The following is an 18,144-nucleotide window of genomic DNA, read 5'->3' on the forward strand; positions in this document are numbered from 1 at the left end:
AATCAACACCTGTGATTGCTTTATTCCTCGCTTTATGTCTCTCTTTAATGTCAATATATCTTGTATACTGTTGTTTAAGGTAGTTATCATTGTTTTATTTTACTGCGGAGCCCCTTGTCCCACTCAACATGCCTCAGATACCTCTTTTGTCCCAACTCCCACACATGCGGTGACATCACCTAGCATTACTAGTGCCTCCAGAGATGCAACCTCTCTTATCGTCACTCAATGCCTAGGTTTACCTCCACTGTACCCGCACCCTACCATACCCCTGTCTGTACATTATGCCCTGAATCTATTCTACCACGCCCAGAAATCTGCTCCTTTTATTCTCTGCCCCCAACTCACTAGTGGCATGTCTTTGGCTATGCCAGATTAAGTGATATTTCATGCTATTCTATAAAATCCTTTCTCTGTAATTAATATTACCTGATTAAGCTAATCATGTAAATGTAATTAACTAGAAAGTCGGGGCACCACGGAAGAACGTTTAAAGAGCCGTTATCTTCCGAATAAACTCTTAAAATACTTAGTAATCTTTTACATCGATAGCCGTCATCTTAATCATCTTATTTTCAGTCTCATAATGAAAGTTGTAAATTCTTGGTTATCTTCACCAACCCTGGCTAACAAGTTGAATCAGCAATACAAAATTGGGTTTAACTATTTATTTACTAAATACCTAAACCAATCACACAGAATTACAAATACACAGAATACAATGATGTCATACAGAAAACATCCCTGGTGGACGGAACCTGTATGAAAGCTGGTTACACAAAGGAAAGGGGGTTGGGCTTGAATGAAAGAGCGGGAAGACTTAGGAACAAAGAAACAGCAGCTATGCTATCGTAAATACATTATCTTATGCATTACTAAATTACCGCCCATTTGGAAAAGGAAAATGCAATAAATATTTACTCTGAGCTGCGCTTCGGTAGATTGGTCGTAGATGCTGGCCGGGTTGGCCAACAGATCTTCCTGTCCTCGGAAGAATGTCTCTGGTGGTAAATTGGATACGTGGTGGTATCTTCGTCTGTTTGCTAGACTGGATCCGTCATCCTTCCTTTCCAAGCCCACGTCTACAGCGGCCGCTGCTAACTCAACGGCTAGGAAGTATCACTTCTGTAGTGAATAAGCTCAAAGTTCATACCATTCGCCACCAAAGCTCACGCCGAGGTTGGCTTAGTTCTGTACTTGACGTGTGTCCTTCTAACGTAGAGGCTGCAGACCTCACGTACTGGAACATGTGGTTATCTTTTCGTCAAAGGCTTATATAGTGGAGAGGGGGAAGGATGTGTTTCATCGTTTATAACCCCTGTCTCTTCACAGGGGTGGGCCACTGATCAAGCAGGACACTTTCCTTATGAAAACCCAATTCTCTCATTTGGAAGCTAAAATTACATTTAATCTCCTAACAAACAATTTCAATATCAAACATTTCAATTGCATAACAATTCCATGTGACTCTGATAACTAGAGGGTGTATACTTTCCCAGGTACAGTTTATGTCGTCCTGTCATCAGTCATAATGTCTCAGATGACAACCGAACTGACATCCATACTCATTACGTTCCAAAGCATATTTCCAACTGGTTTTATTACCAAAATATGGTTCCTTTCCCCATTTGTTTGATGTTCCCAGACTCTCTATATTTAACAGGACAGCAGTCCTTCAGGACAGCAGTCCTTCAGTAGGGTCAGAAAGAGAGGGGAAGGGAGAAAGGTATTTATGGGGGGTCATAAACCTTACCCACAGGCCAACGTCATGACACTAGACAACCAGTTTTAATAGCCTTTAGCCGTACCCTCATCCTACTCCTCCTCTGTTCCTCAGGTGATGTAGAGGTTAACCCAGGCCCTGTGTGTCCCTAGGCGCTTTCTCATTTGTTTACTTCTGTAACCGTAAAAGCCTTGGTTTCATGCATGTTAACATCAGAGCCTCCTCCCTAAGTTTGTTTTACTCACTGCTTTAGCACACTCCGCCAACACCGATGTCCTTGCCGTGTCTGAGTCCTGGCTTAGGAAGGCCACCAAATATTCTGAGATTTCCATCCCTAACTACAACATTTTCCGTCAAGATAGAACTGCCAAAGGGGGAGGAGTTGCAATCTACTGCGGAGACAGCCTGCAAAGTTCTGTCATACTTTCTTGGTCATTGCCCAAACAGTTCGAGCTTCTAATTTTCATAATTCATCTCTCCAGAAATAAGTCTCTCACTGTTGCCGCCTGTTATAGACCCCCCTCAGCTCCCACCTGTGCCCTGGACACCATATGTGAATTGACTGCCCCCCATCTATTTTCAGAGTTCATTCTGTTAGGTGACCTAAACTGGGATATGCTTAACACCCCAGCCATCCTACAATCTAAGCTAGATGCCCTCAATCTCACACAAATTATCAAGGAACCCCCCAGGTACAACCCTAAATCTGTAAACATAGGCACCCTCATAGATATTATCCTGACCAACTTGCCCTCCAAATACACCTCTGCTGTTTTCAATCAGGATCTCAGCGATCACTGCCTCATTGCCTGCATCTGTTATGGGTCCGCGGTCAAACGACCACCCCTCATCACTGTCAAACGCTCCCTAAAACACTTCTGCGAAGGATATTGACCTCATCCTGTCAGTAGAGGATGCCTGGTTGTTCTTTAAAAGTAATTTCCTCACCATCTTAAATAAGCATTCACCTTTCAAAAAATGTAGAACTAAGAATAGATATAGCCCTTGGTTCACTCCAGACCTGACTGCCCTCGACCAGCACAAAAACATCCTGTGGCTGACTGCAATAGCATTGAACAGTCCCCATGATATGCAACTGTTCAGGGAAGTCAGGAACCAATACACACAGTCAGTTAGGAAAGCAAAGGCTAGCTTTTTCAAACAGAAATGTGCATCCTGTAGCTCTAACTCCAAAAAGTTCTGGGACACTGTAAAGTCCACGGAAAATAAGAGCACTTCCTCCCAGCTGCCCACTGCACTGAGGCTAGGAAACACTCTCACCTCCGATAAATCCACGATAATCGAGAATTTCAATAAGCATTTCTCTACGGCTGGCCATGCTTTGCTCTTGGCTACCCCAACCCCGGCCAACAGCTCCGCACCCCCCGCAGCTACTTGCCCAAGCCTCCCAGCTTCTCCTTCACCCAAATCCAGATAGCAGATGTTCTGAAAGAGCTGCAAAACCTGGACCCTTACAAATCAGCTGGGCTAGACAATCTGGACCCTCTCTTTCTAAAATTATCCGCCTCCATTGTTGCAACCCCTATTACTAGTCTGTTCAACCTCTCTTCCGTATCGTCCGAGATTCCTAAAGATTGGAAAGCTGCCGTGGTCATCCCCCTCTCCAAAGGGGGTAACACCCTAGACCCAAACTGTTACAGACCTATATCCATCCTGTCCTGCCTTTCTAAAGTCTTTGAAAGCCAAGTTAACAAACAGATCACTGACCATTTCGAATCCCACCATACCTTCTCCGCTGTGCAATCCGGTTTCCGAGCTGGTCACAGGTGCACCTCAGCCACGCTCAAGGCACTAAACGATATCATAACCGCCATCGATAAAAGACAGTACTGTGCAGCAGTCTTCATCGACCTGGCCAAGGCTTTCAACTCTGTCAATCACCGTATTCTTATCGGCAGACTCAACAGCCTTGGTTTCTCAAATGACTGCCTCACCTTGTTCACCAACTACTTCTTAGATAGAGTTCAGTGTGTCAAATCGGAGGGCCTGTTGTTCGGACCTCTGGCAGTCTCTATGGGGGTCCCTTCGGTCTCAACGTAGACTTTGATCTGAAGCCATTCTTGTGATTATTGTGACTTTGCAATTGTTTGTAGGCTTATGTAGTCGAAATTGAATCTATGATCGTACCCTATCTATTTGTTCTTTGTATGTTATTTTAATATTTGAGAATTAACCAATGATATTAGGCCATACTTGGCCATGATTACAGACACCTGTCTTTTGACACTATATAAACGAGTCACCCTGCAGTGTTTGTGATTATACCCTGATGGAGACAGCTTGCCTGTCGAAATGTTGGACATTACATTTTTGCATCTGAGTTCTTAGAGTGTGCGGTGCTCTTTTATTTTCAAGTGTTCCACTCCGCTAGCCAGCACCTCGTCTAAATAGGTGTGCGTTTCTTTTTCCGCTAGGTAAGTCTCTATGGTGGTACCACAGGGTTCAATTCTCGGGCCGACTCTTTTCTCTGTATATATCAATGATGTGGCTCTTGGTGCGGGTGATTCCTTGATCCACCTCTACACAGACGACACCCTTCTGTATACATCTGGCCCTTCTTTAGACACTGTTAACAAACCTCCAAACGAGCTTCAATGCCATACAACACTCCTTCCGTGGCCTCCAACTGCTCTAGAATCGGCTTCCTATATCGCAACAAAGCCTCCTTCACTCATGCTGCCAAACATACCCTCGTAAAACTGACTGTCCTACCGATCCTCGACTTCGGCGATGTCATTTACAAAATAGCCTCCAACACTCTACTCAGCAAACTGGATGCAGTCTATCACAGTGCCATCCGTTTTGTCACTAAAGCCCCATATACCACTGCAACCTGTAGGCTCTCGTCAGCTGGCCCTCGCTACATATTCGTCGCCAGACCCACTGGCTCCAGGTCATCGATAAGGCTTTGCTAGGTAAAGCTCCGCCTTATCTCAACTCACTGGTCACCATAACAACGCCCACCCGTAGCACGCGCACCAGCAGGTTTATCTCACTGGTCATCACCAAACCCAACACCCCCTTTGGCTGCCTTTCCTTCCAGTTCTCTGCTGCCAATGACTGGAACAAATTGTAAAAATCACTGAAGTTGGAGACTTATCTCCCTCACTAACTTTAAGCATCAGCTATCTGAGCAGCTTACCGATCGCTGCAGCTGTACACAGCCCATCTGTAAATAGCCCATCCATCCAACTACCTACCTCATCCCCTTATTGTTTTTATTTACTTTTTCTGCTCTTTTGCACACCGGTATTTCTACTTGCACATCATCATCTTCACATCTATCACTCCAGTGTTCATTTGCTAATTTGTAATTACTTCGCTACTATTGGCCTATTTGTTGCCTTACCTCCTTACTCCATTTGCACACACTGTATCTATATTTTTCTATTGTGTTATTGACTGTACATTTGTTTATGTGTAACTCTGTGGTGTTTTTTTTCTCGCACTGCTTTGCTTTATCTTGGCCAGGTCGCAGTTGTAAATGAGAACTTGTACTCAACTAGCCTACCTAGTTAAATAAAGGTGAAATATATTTTTTTTTAACTCTCCCGGGGCTGAGTCTGAGGGAGAGAGTGGGGTAAGCTGAGGTGACTCTCCCAGGGCCGAGTCTGACAGGGAGTGGGGTAAGCTGAGGTGACTCTCCCAGGGCTGAGTCTGACAGGGAGTGGGGTAAGCTGAGGTTACTCTCCAGGGGAGTCTGACAGGGAGTGGGGTAATCTGAGGTGACTCTCCAGGGGCTGAGTGACAGGGAGTGGGGTAAGCTGAGGTGACTCTCCCGGGGCTGAGTCTGCCAGGGAGTGGGGTAATCTGAGGTGACTCTCCAGGGGCTGAGTCTGACAGGGAGTGGGGTAATCTGAGGTGACTCTCCAGGGGCTGAGTGACAGGGAGTGGGGTAAGCTGAGGTGACTCTCCCGGGGCTGAGTCTGACAGGGAGTGGGGTAAGCTGAGGTGACTCTCCCGGGGCTGAGTCTGACAGGGAGTGGGCTAAGCTGAGGTGACTCTCCCAGGGCTGAGTCTGACAGGGAGTGGGGTAAACTGAGGTGACTCTCCAGGGGCTGAGTCTGACAGGGAGTGGGGTAAACTGAGGTGACTCTCCAGGGGCTGAGTCTGACATGGAGTGGGGTAATCTGAGGTGACTCTCCAGGGGCTGAGTGACAGGGAGTGGGGTAAGCTGAGGTGACTCTCCCGGGGCTGAGTCTGACAGGGAGTGGGGTAAGCTGAGGTGACTCTCCCGGGGCTGAGTCTGACAGGGAGTGGGGTAAACTGAGGTGACTCTCCAGGGGCTGAGTCTGACAGGGAGTGGGGTAAACTGAGGTGACTCTCCAGGGGAGTCTGACAGGGAGTGGGGTAAGCTGAAGTGACTCTCCAGGGGCTGAGTCTGACAGGGAGTGGGGTAATCTGAGGTGACTCTCCAGGGGAGTCTGACAGGGAGTGGGGTAAGCTGAAGTGACTCTCCAGGGGCTGAGTCTGACAGGGAGTGGGGTAATCTGAAGTGACTCTCCAGGGGCTGAGTCTGACAGGGAGTGGGGTAAGCTGAGGTGACTCTCCAGGGGAGTCTGACAGGGAGTGGAGTAAGCTGAGGTGACGCTCCGGGGGCTGAGTCTGACAGGGAGTGGGGTAAACTGAAGTGACTCTCCTGGGGCTGAGTCTGACAGGGAGTGGAAGCACAGTTATAGATAGATGACTGGATCTAATAAGTCAGTCATGCATCACACATTGACACACTGTTACATGCTTTGGTTTTTCCATGTATGAGTTTTTTTTTAGGTTAGACGTTAGCTCGTTAGCACGTGGGGCGCACCTTGTTAGTTGGTATCACCTTGTTAGTCAGTATGTGTTACACCTGTGCTGGTTGGTCAACTCCTTAGTGGGAAGGTGTTTATAACCTGTGCTGGCCCAGGTGCTATTTAATTGTGGCTGGCCCAGGTGCTATTTAATTGTGGCTGGCCCAGGTGCTATTGAATTGTGGCTGGCCCAGGTGCTATTGAATTGTGGCTGGCCCAGGTGCTATTTAATTGTGGCTGGCCCAGGTGCTATTTAATTGTGGCTGGCCCAGGTGCTATTGAATTGTGGCTGGCCCAGGTGCTATTTAATTGTGGCTGGCCCAGGTGCTATTTAATTGTGGCTGGCCCAGGTGCTATTGAATTGTGGCTGGCCCAGGTGCTATTTAATTGTGGCTGGCCCAGGTGCTATTTAATTGTGGCTGGCCCAGGTGCTATTTAATTGTGGCTGGCCCAGGTGCTATTTAATTGTGGCTGGCCCAGGTGCTATTTAATTGTGGCTGGCCCAGGTGCTATTTAATTGTGGCTGGCCCAGGTGCTATTTAATTGTGGCTGGCCCAGGTGCTATTTAATTGTGGCTGGCCCAGGTGCTATTTAATTGTGGCTGGCCCAGTGCTGCAGTTGGAGGGTCAACACCTTTAGTTGTCGCTCCCTATTTGATTTCTAGACAAACAATCTTCCCTGTTTTGTTTTTGCTCAACTTTTTGGTTTGCTTCCAGTCTTTAAGTTTGGTGTGGGTTTTTCTTTTGTTTGCCTCTTCTTGGGTAAATTTAGTGGGTCTCATGGTGGGTGTCTTTTAGGTCCCAGTTGTTGTTGCTATGCAACTTTCAGTGGACGCCAACCATGACTGTCTTTCAGAACCCCTCCCAAAACTCCACCTGTTTAGATTTGGTTGTTGTCAGTGACTCTTTGTTAGTTTCCCCTTCTGTTTGAGCGAATATATATATATATATATATATATATATATATATAATTGCTGGGGAACTTAACACATACACACACAGGCACACACTCTTTTTCTCTCTGTCTCTCTCTCTCTTTGTGTTTTTGTCAACCTGCTGTGTCTCGAACCAAAGCCCCCATTTCACTCTGCTCAGTTCCCGTTGTTCAGGATATCAGGACCATGACATAATTTATGATCTGTTTAGTTTAGGGAGAACGGCTGTGTGTGTACGTAATGTGCAAGTTCAAGCGTGGTTGCGTGTGTATACAGAATATACAGAAGAATATAGAGCATATTCTCTCTTTCTCTCTCTCTCTCTGTCTCTCTCTATCTCTGTCTGTCTGTCTCTCTCTCTTTCTCTCTCTTTCTCTTTCTCTCTGTCTCTCTTTTTCTTCCTCTCTCTGTCTCTCTCTTTCTCGGTTTCTCTCTGTCTCTCTGTTTCTGGCACACAGACAGACACACACACACACACACACACACACACACACACACACACACACACACACACACTTCAAAAAGCACACGCTGTATCCGATATGCAGACGTAGAGGACACTGGCCAGTAAAAGCATTTTGGAATAGATAATGAGTGAAGGAGAGTGTGTAACTAAATCCACTTGGGGTTTCCTCAACAAGCCTCCAGCTCTCAGCTACCAGACCACTGAGCCAGGAATAATAGATCTATGGATAGGTCTTAGGGAATAGGAGACAAGGAAGGAAGTGAGAGAGGGAGGAAAGAAGGATTGGGAGCAATGAGTAGGGCTTAGGGAATAAGGGATTATGATGGAAGGGAGGTAATGGTTAAGGCGTAGGGAATAAGGAAGGAAGGGAGGGAGGCAATGGTTAGGGCTTAGAGAATAGGACATAAGGAAGGAAGGGAGGCAATGGTTAAGGCGTAGGGAATAAGGAAGGGATGGAAGCAATGGTTAGGCTTAGGGAATAAGGGAATCGCAAAGTAGAGAGGCCATGGTTAGAGCTTAGGGAATAGGGGATAAGGAAGGAAGGGAGGGAGGGAGCCAATGGTTAGGGCTTACGGAATAGGGAATAAGGAAGGAAGGGAGGGAAGCAATGGTTAGGGCTTAGGGAATAAGGGATTCGCAAAGTAGAGAGGCCATGGTTAGAGCTTAGGGAATAGGGGATAAGGAAGGAAGGGAGGGAGCCAATGGTTAGGGCTTAGGGAATAGGGGATAAGGAAGGAGTTAGATGGTTAAGGATAGAACTGGGGTGTCACACCTAGTTCCTCCACCAGCAGGGCTAAAGGGCTAAAGCCTCTACCTTGAAAAATATTGTTCTGTTCAACAGGTGGGTCACAAAACAAATGGTAGAGTACTTTAAGTGGGTCACAGTTCATAGTGTGATGGAGTGAAGTCACAAAGTAGTAGATGGTTAGGGGTCTTGAGGTAGATGGTTTGGGGTCTTGAGGTAGATGGTTTGGGGTCTTGAGGTAGATGGTTTGGGGTCTTCGGGGTGACTAGGAAATGAGATGTTGAGAGACTGCTTGCCCTGCAAACAGGAAGGTTGGGGTGTTGGAGCCTCTAGCACAGCGACTGTACAGAGATCCATGAAGCAATATTGAGGACAACAATCACCAAAGTCTTCAACTGAAACAAACCGAGGCCTTTAGGTTAGCCCACCACACTTAAGTCAAATGGAATTTGTTGTTTTAATTGTTAACCTGGCCAGGTTGATGTTAATTAGTTAACAGAAAGGGAAATAGTGTATTAAAGAGAGGAAACAGGAGTGGTCTGAGTAACTGTAACCACCCCAGGCCAGTCTTTAGAATGTAGAGAGGAGAGAGGAGTGGTCTGTGTAACTGTAACCAGGCCAGTCTTTAGAATGTAGAGAGGAGAGAGGAGTAGTCTGAGTAACTGTAACCACCCCAGGCCAGTCTTTAGAATGTAGAGAGGAGAGAGGAGTGGTCTGTGTAACTGTAACCACCCCAGGCCAGTCTTTAGAATGTAGAGAGGAGAGGTCTATGTAACTGTAACCACCCCAGACCAGTCTTTAGAATGTAGAGAGGAGAGAGGAGTGGTCTGTGTAACTGTAACCACCCAGGCCAGTCTTTAGAATGTAGAGAGGAGAGAGGAGTGGTCTGTGTAACTCTAACCACCCCAGGCCAGTCTTTAGAATGTAGAGAGGAGAGAGGAGTGGTCTGTGTAACTGTAACCACCCAGGCCAGTCTTTAGAATGTAGAGAGGAGAGAGGAGTGGTCTGTGTAACTGTAACCAGGCCAGTCTTTAGAATGTAGAGAGGAGTGGTCTGAGTAACTGTAACCACCCCAGGCCAGTCTTTAGAATGTAGAGAGGAGAGAGGAGTGGTCTGAGTAACTGTAACCACCCAGGCCAGTCTTTAGAATGTAGAGAGGAGAGAGGAGTGGTCTGTGTAACTGTAACCAGGCCAGTCTTTAGAATGTAGAGAGGAGTGGTCTGAGTAACTGTAACCACCCCAGGCCAGTCTTTAGAATGTAGAGAGGAGAGAGGAGTGGTCTATGTAACTGTTACCACCCCAGACCAGTCTTTAGAATGTAGAGAGGAGAGAGGAGTGGTCTGTGTATCTGTAACCACCCCAGGCCAGTCTTTAGAATGTAGAGAGGAGAGAGGAGTGGTCTGAGTAACTGTAACCACCCCAGGCCAGTCTTTAGAATGTAGAGAGGAGTGGTCTGAGTAACTGTAACCACCCCAGGCCAGTCTTTAGAATGTAGAGAGGAGAGAGGAGTGGTCTGTGTAACTGTAACCACCCCAGGCCAGTCTTTAGAATGTAGAGAGGAGTAGTCTGTGTAACTCTAACCACCCCAGGCCAGTCTTTAGAATGTAGAGAGGAGAGAGGAGTAGTCTGAGTAACTGTAACCACCCCAGACCAGTCTTTAGAATGTAGAGAGGAGAGAGGAGTGGTCTGTGTAACTATAACCACCCCAGGCCAGTCTTTAGAATGTAGAGAGGAGTAGTCTGTGTAACTCTAACCACCCCAGGCCAGTCTTTAGAATGTAGAGAGGAGAGAGGAGTAGTCTGTGTAACTGTAACCACCCCAGGCCAGTCTTTAGAATGTAGAGAGGAGAGAGGAGAGGTCTATGTAACTGTAACCACCCCAGACCAGTCTTTAGAATGTAGAGAGGAGTAGTCTGAGTAACTGTAACCACCCCAGGCCAGTCTTTAGAATGTAGAGAGGAGAGAGGAGTGGTCTGAGTAACTGTAACCACCCCAGGCCAGTCTTTAGAATGGAGAGAGGAGTGGTCTGTGTAACTGTAACCACCCCAGGCCAGTCTTTAGAATGTAGAGAGGAGAGAGGAGTGGTCTGTGTATCTGTAACCACCCCAGACCAGTCTTTAGAATGTAGAGAGGAGTAGTCTGAGTAACTGTAACCACCCCAGGCCAGTCTTTAGAATGTAGAGAGGAGTAGTCTGAGTAACTGTAACCACCCCAGGCCAGTCTTTAGAATGTAGAGAGGAGAGAGGAGTGGTCTGAGTAACTGTAACCACCCGAGACCAGTCTTTAGAATGTAGAGAGGAGAGAGGAGTGGTCTGTGTAACTGTAACCACCCCAGGCCAGTCTTTAGAATGTAGAGAGGAGAGAGGAGTGGTCTGAGTAACTGTAACCACCCCAGGCCAGTCTTTAGAATGTAGAGAGGAGAGAGGAGTGGTCTGTGTAACTGTAACCACCCCAGGCCAGTCTTTAGAATGTAGAGAGGAGAGAGGAGTGGTCTGAGTAACTGTAACCACCCCAGGCCAGTCTTTAGAATGTAGAGAGGAGTAGTCTGTGTAACTGTAACCACCCCAGACCAGTCTTTAGAATGTAGAGAGGAGAGAGGAGTGGTCTGAGTAACCACCCCAGGCCAGTCTTTAGAATGTAGAGAGGAGAGAGGAGTGGTCTGTGTAACTGTAACCACCCAGGCCAGTCTTTAGAATGTAGAGAGGAGAGAGGAGTGGTCTGAGTAACTGTAACCACCCCAGGCCAGTCTTTAGAATGTAGAGAGGAGTGGTCTGTGTATCTGTAACCACCCCAGACCACCCCGGATGTGTGCCAGGCCGTTACAGACCGATTCAAGACTAGGACCGGAGCTAATCGAACAATTGGCCTTCCACAGGCTAAGGATTTATAAAATAATGATCATAAAAATTATGATAATTATATTAATATTTTCAATGATGTTCTGATTTAATCTCTTCAGTTTTTTGTTGGAAAGGAAAGGGTTAACACTGAAGATTAAAACAGATCCAATCAGGATTTGTCTTTGCTGGTCTCTTGGGAGATAAATCTAGCTAGCTAAGTCAGCCATTGGCTAGGCCATCAGAAGCTAGATAAATCTGCCATTAAAATGTATTAGGACAACATTTTGGAGTGACAGTGGAACCAACCAATAACATTTTGACTTATTGAGTGGGACGTTTTTACAAAAACATATGGAAACTTCTGCCTTCTTGAAGGCCAACAGGTCACTGCGCAATGGCGAGCAGTAGTTTTCCCACGGTCTAGCTAGGTAGCTTTTGTTGTCGGCTGCAGCAAGTGTTATCAAAGAGGATGTTGTTGCTAATTTGTTAGCTTCTCCCTTTTCAAGAATAAGTTAAGTTTCAAGTTATCATCATCTGGTGAGTGAAACTGTGTTTTATATTGCAGCACGCTTTCTGTTAGCCGTCTCTTTGAAAATAACTTATGAGTGTGAAACATTGTTGCAAGTGGAACTGACAGCATTTTAACAACATTAAATCTTATTATAATCTGTTCATATATACCCCCAGGAAGAATATGACACTTTAAAAAAAAAATCTGCCAAGCGATATGGTAATTTTCACGTTTTAATAAATTCTTATAATGTTTGGGAATTACGTATACTAAAGCATTTGTAAAAATGATATAGCAATATAGAGTGGGAATGCGGCCATGCATTTGAACAATTAATAGATCCAATCAGGATTTGCGAACCCAGAGATATACTAACTATATAACAGTTGTTCAAGGTCTTGCTAGCTGTCGAAATGAGCCTTGCATCTCAAGCAATGTATAGCCATCGAGAAACGATATGAAGGGGAAAAGTCAGTCACTCCTCCGATGGCATGACATCCTCCTAGCCGCTAGCTAGCTAACGTTAGGCTCCGTGTTTTTACCTTGCTACATAAATAGATACACTAGTCTATTAGCCACGTTATGACTGACTTGTGATCATTGCCCTTGCTAGTTTGATTGTATTGATATTCCCAGCCTTAGTTACAGTCCTCCGTTTTTGTCCAAAATATTGAACCATTGAAACAGTGCATCCCGAATGGAGGCCGCAAACAATGTACCAGGCCAGCTGCGATTTACAACCTTACAGCAATATTTGTTGGACAACCAAGAAATATATTGGTGAATTATATTAATCATATATTGAACTGCGTCCATCTATTCTGCCCACAATGCCTTACTGTATGTTATGGAACGTTAAGTCAAATATAACCTATTTTTAAAACCCTTTATAAAGTTGGTTTTGTAGCATAAACTGGGAATTTTATATTTTTGACTGATATTATGATTGTCTGTGTTTCATATCTGCAAGGTAGTTAAAACGCTGTCAGTTCCACTTTCAACTTTAGATCACTGGTTACTTTTAGAGGTTGACCGATTATGATTTTTCAATGCCGATACCGATTATTGGGGGACCCAAAAAAAGCCGATACCGATTAATCAACAATACTGAATGAACACTTATATTTTAACTTGATATAATACATAAATGAAATCTATTTAGTCTCAAATAAATAATGAAACATGTTCAATTTGGTTTAAATCATGCAAAAACACAGTGTTGGAGAAGAAAGTAAAAGTGCAATATGTGCCATGTAAAAAAGCTAACTTTTAAGTTCCTTGCTCAGAACACTCATGAGAACATGAGTCTTCAATATTCCCAGGTAAGAAGTTTTAGGTTGTAGTTATTATAGGAATTATAGGACTCTTTCTCTCTCTACCATTTCTATTTCATATACCTTTGACTATTGGATGTTCTTATAGGCACTATAGTATTGCCAGCCTAATCTCGGGAGTTGATAGGCTTGAAGTCATAAACAGCGCAATGCTTGAAGTACAGCAAAGAGCTGCTCGCAAACGCAGAAAAGGGCTGTTTGAATGAATGCTTACGAGCGTACTGCTGCCTACCACCACTCAGTCAGACTGCTCTATCAAATATCAAATCCTAGACTTAATTATAATATAAACACACAGAAAACAAAACGTTTATTCTTTCAGTGAAATACGGAACCGTTCCGTATTTTATCGAATGGGTGGCATCCCTAAGTCTAAATATTGCTGTTACATTGCACAACCTTCAATGTTATGTCATAATTATGTAAAATTCTGGCAAATTAATTACGTTTTTTGTTAGTGAGAAATGGTCTTCACACAGTTCGCAACAAGCCAGGCGGCCCAAACTGCTGCATATACCCTGACTCTGGTTGCACAGAACGCAAGAGAAGTGACACAATTTCCCTAGTTAAAATAAATTCATGTTTGCAGGCAATATTAACTAAATATGCAGGTTTAAAAAAATATACTTGTGTATTGATTTTAAGAAAGGCATTGATGTTTATTGTTAGGTACACATTGGTGCAACGACAGTGCTTTTTTGAGAATGCGCTTGTTAAATCATCACCCGTTTGGCGAAGTAGGCTGTGATTCGATGATAAATTAACATACACCGCATTGATTATATGCAACGCAGGACAAGCTAGATAAACTAGTAATATCATCAACCATGTGTAGTTAACTAGTGATTATGTTAAGATTGATTGTTTTTTATAAGATAAGTTTAATGCTAGCTAGCAACTTACCTTCGCTCCTTGCTGCACTCGCGGAACAAGTGGTCAGCCTGCCACGCAGTCTCCTTGTGGAGTGCAATGTAATCGGCCATAATCGGCGCCCAAAATGCTGATTACCGATTGTTATGAAAACTTGAAATCGGCCCAGATTAATTGGCCAACCTCTAGTTACTTTGTGTCCTAAATGTGAAATGTTTTTTTGCAATGGAAAGTAATAGTTGTACATTTCGATTGGGAAATGCTTAATGGTTTTGTTTTTGTATTCTTATGATTGGGACCTACTGGCTCATTATGTCCGGGTTCGTGGACTGCTTATCCTTTAACCTCATGCTGTGTGTGACTGCTGTCTTTTCCATCGGTCCTATGCAGTGGTGTAGTGGTGCTTTAACCTCATGCTGTGGGTGACTGCTGTCTTTCCATCAGTCCTATGCAGTGGTGTGGTGGAGTCTGGAGAAGTGGTTATACTCTAATGTTGTCAAAAAGTTCCCAAATGATATTCAGCTGAAGAAAATGTCAAACAAAATGTTATGTTGTTCTGCATTCAGGTATATAGGTATATAGGTCTGTGTGCGGCGAGCATGTGAATATATTTTGCTTGCTTTGCGGTTGTACATGATTTCTCTATTGCACTACATAATTGATAAGTCGTATACCTCCACTACACTACTTTGATACTCATCAGTAGGGATAAAAAAGTGATTATAGGCTATGCCCAGTGAAAATTATACCTGCGCATCCCCTTCACTACACGACTGACAACTACATGAGTACGCTGGTATTACAGTTGTTGTCCTTTCAGAATCACCAACCTGTCACACACTGAAGGCCTGTAGGTTCACCACTGAAGGCCTGTAGGTTCACCACTGAAGGCCTGTAGGTTCACCACTGAAGGCCTGTAGGTTCACCACTGAAGGCCTGTAGGTTCACACACTGAAGGCCTGTAGGTTCACCACTGAAGGCCTGTAGGTTCACCACTGAAGGTCTATAGGTTCACCACTGAAGGCCTGTAGGTTCACCACTGAAGGCCTGTAGGTTCACCACTGAAGGCCTGTAGGTTCACCACTGAAGGTCTATAGGTTCACCACTGTACTAATATGTCTATAATAGAAATAAAGGCTGTTAAGATACTGTATTCATGTTTCAATAAAGGAGTGTATATATTTGGCCTGGTGAAGCAATTTTATGCACTGACTGAATGGAAGCTGATAATTGTAATATTTTTCCTCTGCTGCTCTCGAAATCAAGACCGAGTACAAATGTATCCGGCTGAGACACTCACTATGTGGTCTGGAGCCCGGACTTGATTACTACAACGCAAAGCATTAGCATCTATCTCTACAACCCTACCAGGCATAGGGGAACACACAGTGTGTGCGTGCATCCATGTGTAAAACCCAGACCTCCATTGCAGACCCCGGGAGACCCCTGTCACATGCCAAGGATCATACTTCACTTTATACTGTAAATGAACCCTCCGTTTTAAATGATACTTTAAGGCTTGACGTATAAGTTATGGATGAGCCGGGTGCTGAGGCATTTTGGGTCTTACAATGGAAAGACTCCGTGAAAAATACGATCGATCCATTATGTTCATCAGTCATCATTCATCTTGATTAAACTGAAATAATCTATTTCTCTCTCTCTCTCTCTCTCTGTCTCTCTCTGTCTTTTTCTCTCGTTCTCTCTAATCTTTCACTCTCTGTCTTTCTTTTTCTCTGTCTTTCTTTTTCTCTGTCTTTCTCTCTCTCTTTCTCTCTAACCCACAGATGTTCCCAGTCTAGTTTGCTTGTGTTCTTTGTACTTGCTCTTATATCTCTTTGAGTGTTAGTAAGACAGACATGTCAAATAAATGATCTCTAATTCTCTCTATCTTTCTCTCTTTCTCAATTCAAAGGGCTTTATTGGCTTGGGAAACGTGTTTACATTTCCAAAGCAAATGGAATAGACAGTTAACAAAAGGGAAATAAACAGTAAAAATGATACTCACAAGTTTTAAAAGAATATAGACATTTCCAATGTTATATTATTGACTTTGTACAATGTAACAATGTACAAATAGTTGAAGTATGAACGAGAAAATAAATCATGGGAATGGGTCACATATCTAGCTGCTGTGATGGCACACTGTGGTATTTCACCTAACAGATATGGGAGTTTATCAATGTTTGATTTGTTTTCAAATTCTTTGTGGATCTGTGTAATCTGGAGGGAAATATGTGTCTGTAATATGGTCATATATTTGGCCGGAGATTAAAAGTGCAGCTCCGTTTCCTCCTCGTTTTGTGGGCAGTGTTCACATAGCCTGTCTTCTCTTGAGAGCCAGGTCTGCCTTTCTTTAAGTTTGGGTCAGTCACAGTGGTCAGGTATTCTGACACTGTGTCCTCTCTGTTTAGGGCCAGGAAGCATTCTAATTTGCTATGTGTTTTTGATGATTCTTTCCAGTGTGTCAAATAGTTATATTTTTGCTTTCTCATGATTTGGTTGGGTCTAAATGTGTTTCGGGCCTGTTTGTTGTTTGTGAACAGAGTCCCTGGACCAACTGGCTGAGGGGACTCTTCTCTACGTTTGTCTCTCTGTAGGTGAGGGCTCTGTGGGGTCTGTTTGTTGTTTGTGAACAGAGTCCCAGAACCAGCTGGCTGAGGGGACTCTTCTCTAGGTTTGTCTCTTTGTAGGTGAGGGCTTTGTGGGGAAATGTATGGGCATCACTTCCTTTTAGGTGATTGTAGAATTTAACATTTCTTTTCTGGATGTTGATAACTAGCGGGTATCGTCCTAATTCTGCTCTGCCTGCATTATTTGGGCTTTTGCGTTGCACACAAAGTATATTTTTGCAGAATTCTGCATGCTGAGTTTCAATTGGGTGTTTGTCCCATTATGTCCCATGTGGCTCAGTTCGTAGAGCATGGTGTTTGCAGGGTTGTGGGTTCGATTCCCACGGGGGACCAGTACGGAGAAAAACATGTATGAAATGTATGCATTCACTACTGTAAGTTGCTCTGGATAAGAGCGTCTGCTAAATGACTAAAATGTAAATGTAATGTGAATTCTTGGTTGGTGGGTGGACCCCAGACCTCCGAGGGCCCTGGGTTCTGTAACTGATTTATGTCTTTTTTAGCCAGATTCTAATTGGGATGTTGAGTTTTATGTAATTTTGATGGCATATAAGGACCTTCTTGCCTTGTCTCCCGGTCACAACCTTGTGGAAGTTACCTGTGGTGTTGATGTTTAGGCCGAGGTAGTTATAGTTCTTTGTGTGCTCGAGGGCAACGGTGTCTACATAGAATTTGTATTTGTGGTCCTGGCGACTGGACCTTTTTTGCAACACCATTATTTTTGTCTTACTGAGATTTACTGTCAGGGCCCAGGTCTGACAGAATCTGTGCAGAAGATCTAGGTGCTGCTGTAGGCCCTCCTTGGTTGGGGACAGAAGCACCAGATCATCAGCAAAAATTTGACGTTTGCTTTCTGAGTCTCTCTCTCTCTCACTCTGTAGGACCTGGACAGTCTGCAGATCCATCTGGAGGAGGTGCGTTTCTTTGACCTGTTTGGCTTCAGTGAAGAGGAGGGCAGCTGGCTCTGCTACATGTGCAACAACCCAGAGAAGGCCACAGGTAAAACACCTGAATCTCTCTAACATAGCACACCTCAACCTCCTCATTAAGAAACAAAAACCTCCCTGTCTGACATAACACACCTGATCCTCCCTGTCTAACATAGCACACCTCAACCTCCCTGTCTGACATAGCACACCTCAACCTCCCTGTCTGACATAGCACACCTCAACCTCCCTGTCTGACATAGCACACCTCAACCTCCCTGTCTGACATAACACACCTGATCCTCCCTGTCTAACATAGCACACCTCAACCTCCCTGTCTGACATAGCACACCTC

At 44.5% G+C, this 18,144-nt stretch overlaps 1 protein-coding gene across 1 annotated transcript in view; it reads left to right on the forward strand.

Annotated features, from left to right (window-relative positions):
• Positions 1-18,144, forward strand: part of LOC106594828 (ventricular zone-expressed PH domain-containing protein) — a 197,401-nt gene that overhangs the window by 141,610 nt on the left and 37,647 nt on the right. Inside the window, exon 12 of the mRNA XM_045704029.1 lies at positions 17,745-17,862. Coding sequence (XP_045559985.1) covers positions 17,745-17,862 — 118 coding nt within the window. The remainder of the gene's footprint in view (positions 1-17,744; positions 17,863-18,144) is intronic.

This window comes from Salmo salar, chromosome ssa20, assembly GCF_905237065.1.
Source record: "Salmo salar chromosome ssa20, Ssal_v3.1, whole genome shotgun sequence".
In the NCBI taxonomy this organism is placed as follows: Eukaryota; Metazoa; Chordata; class Actinopteri; order Salmoniformes; family Salmonidae; genus Salmo; species Salmo salar.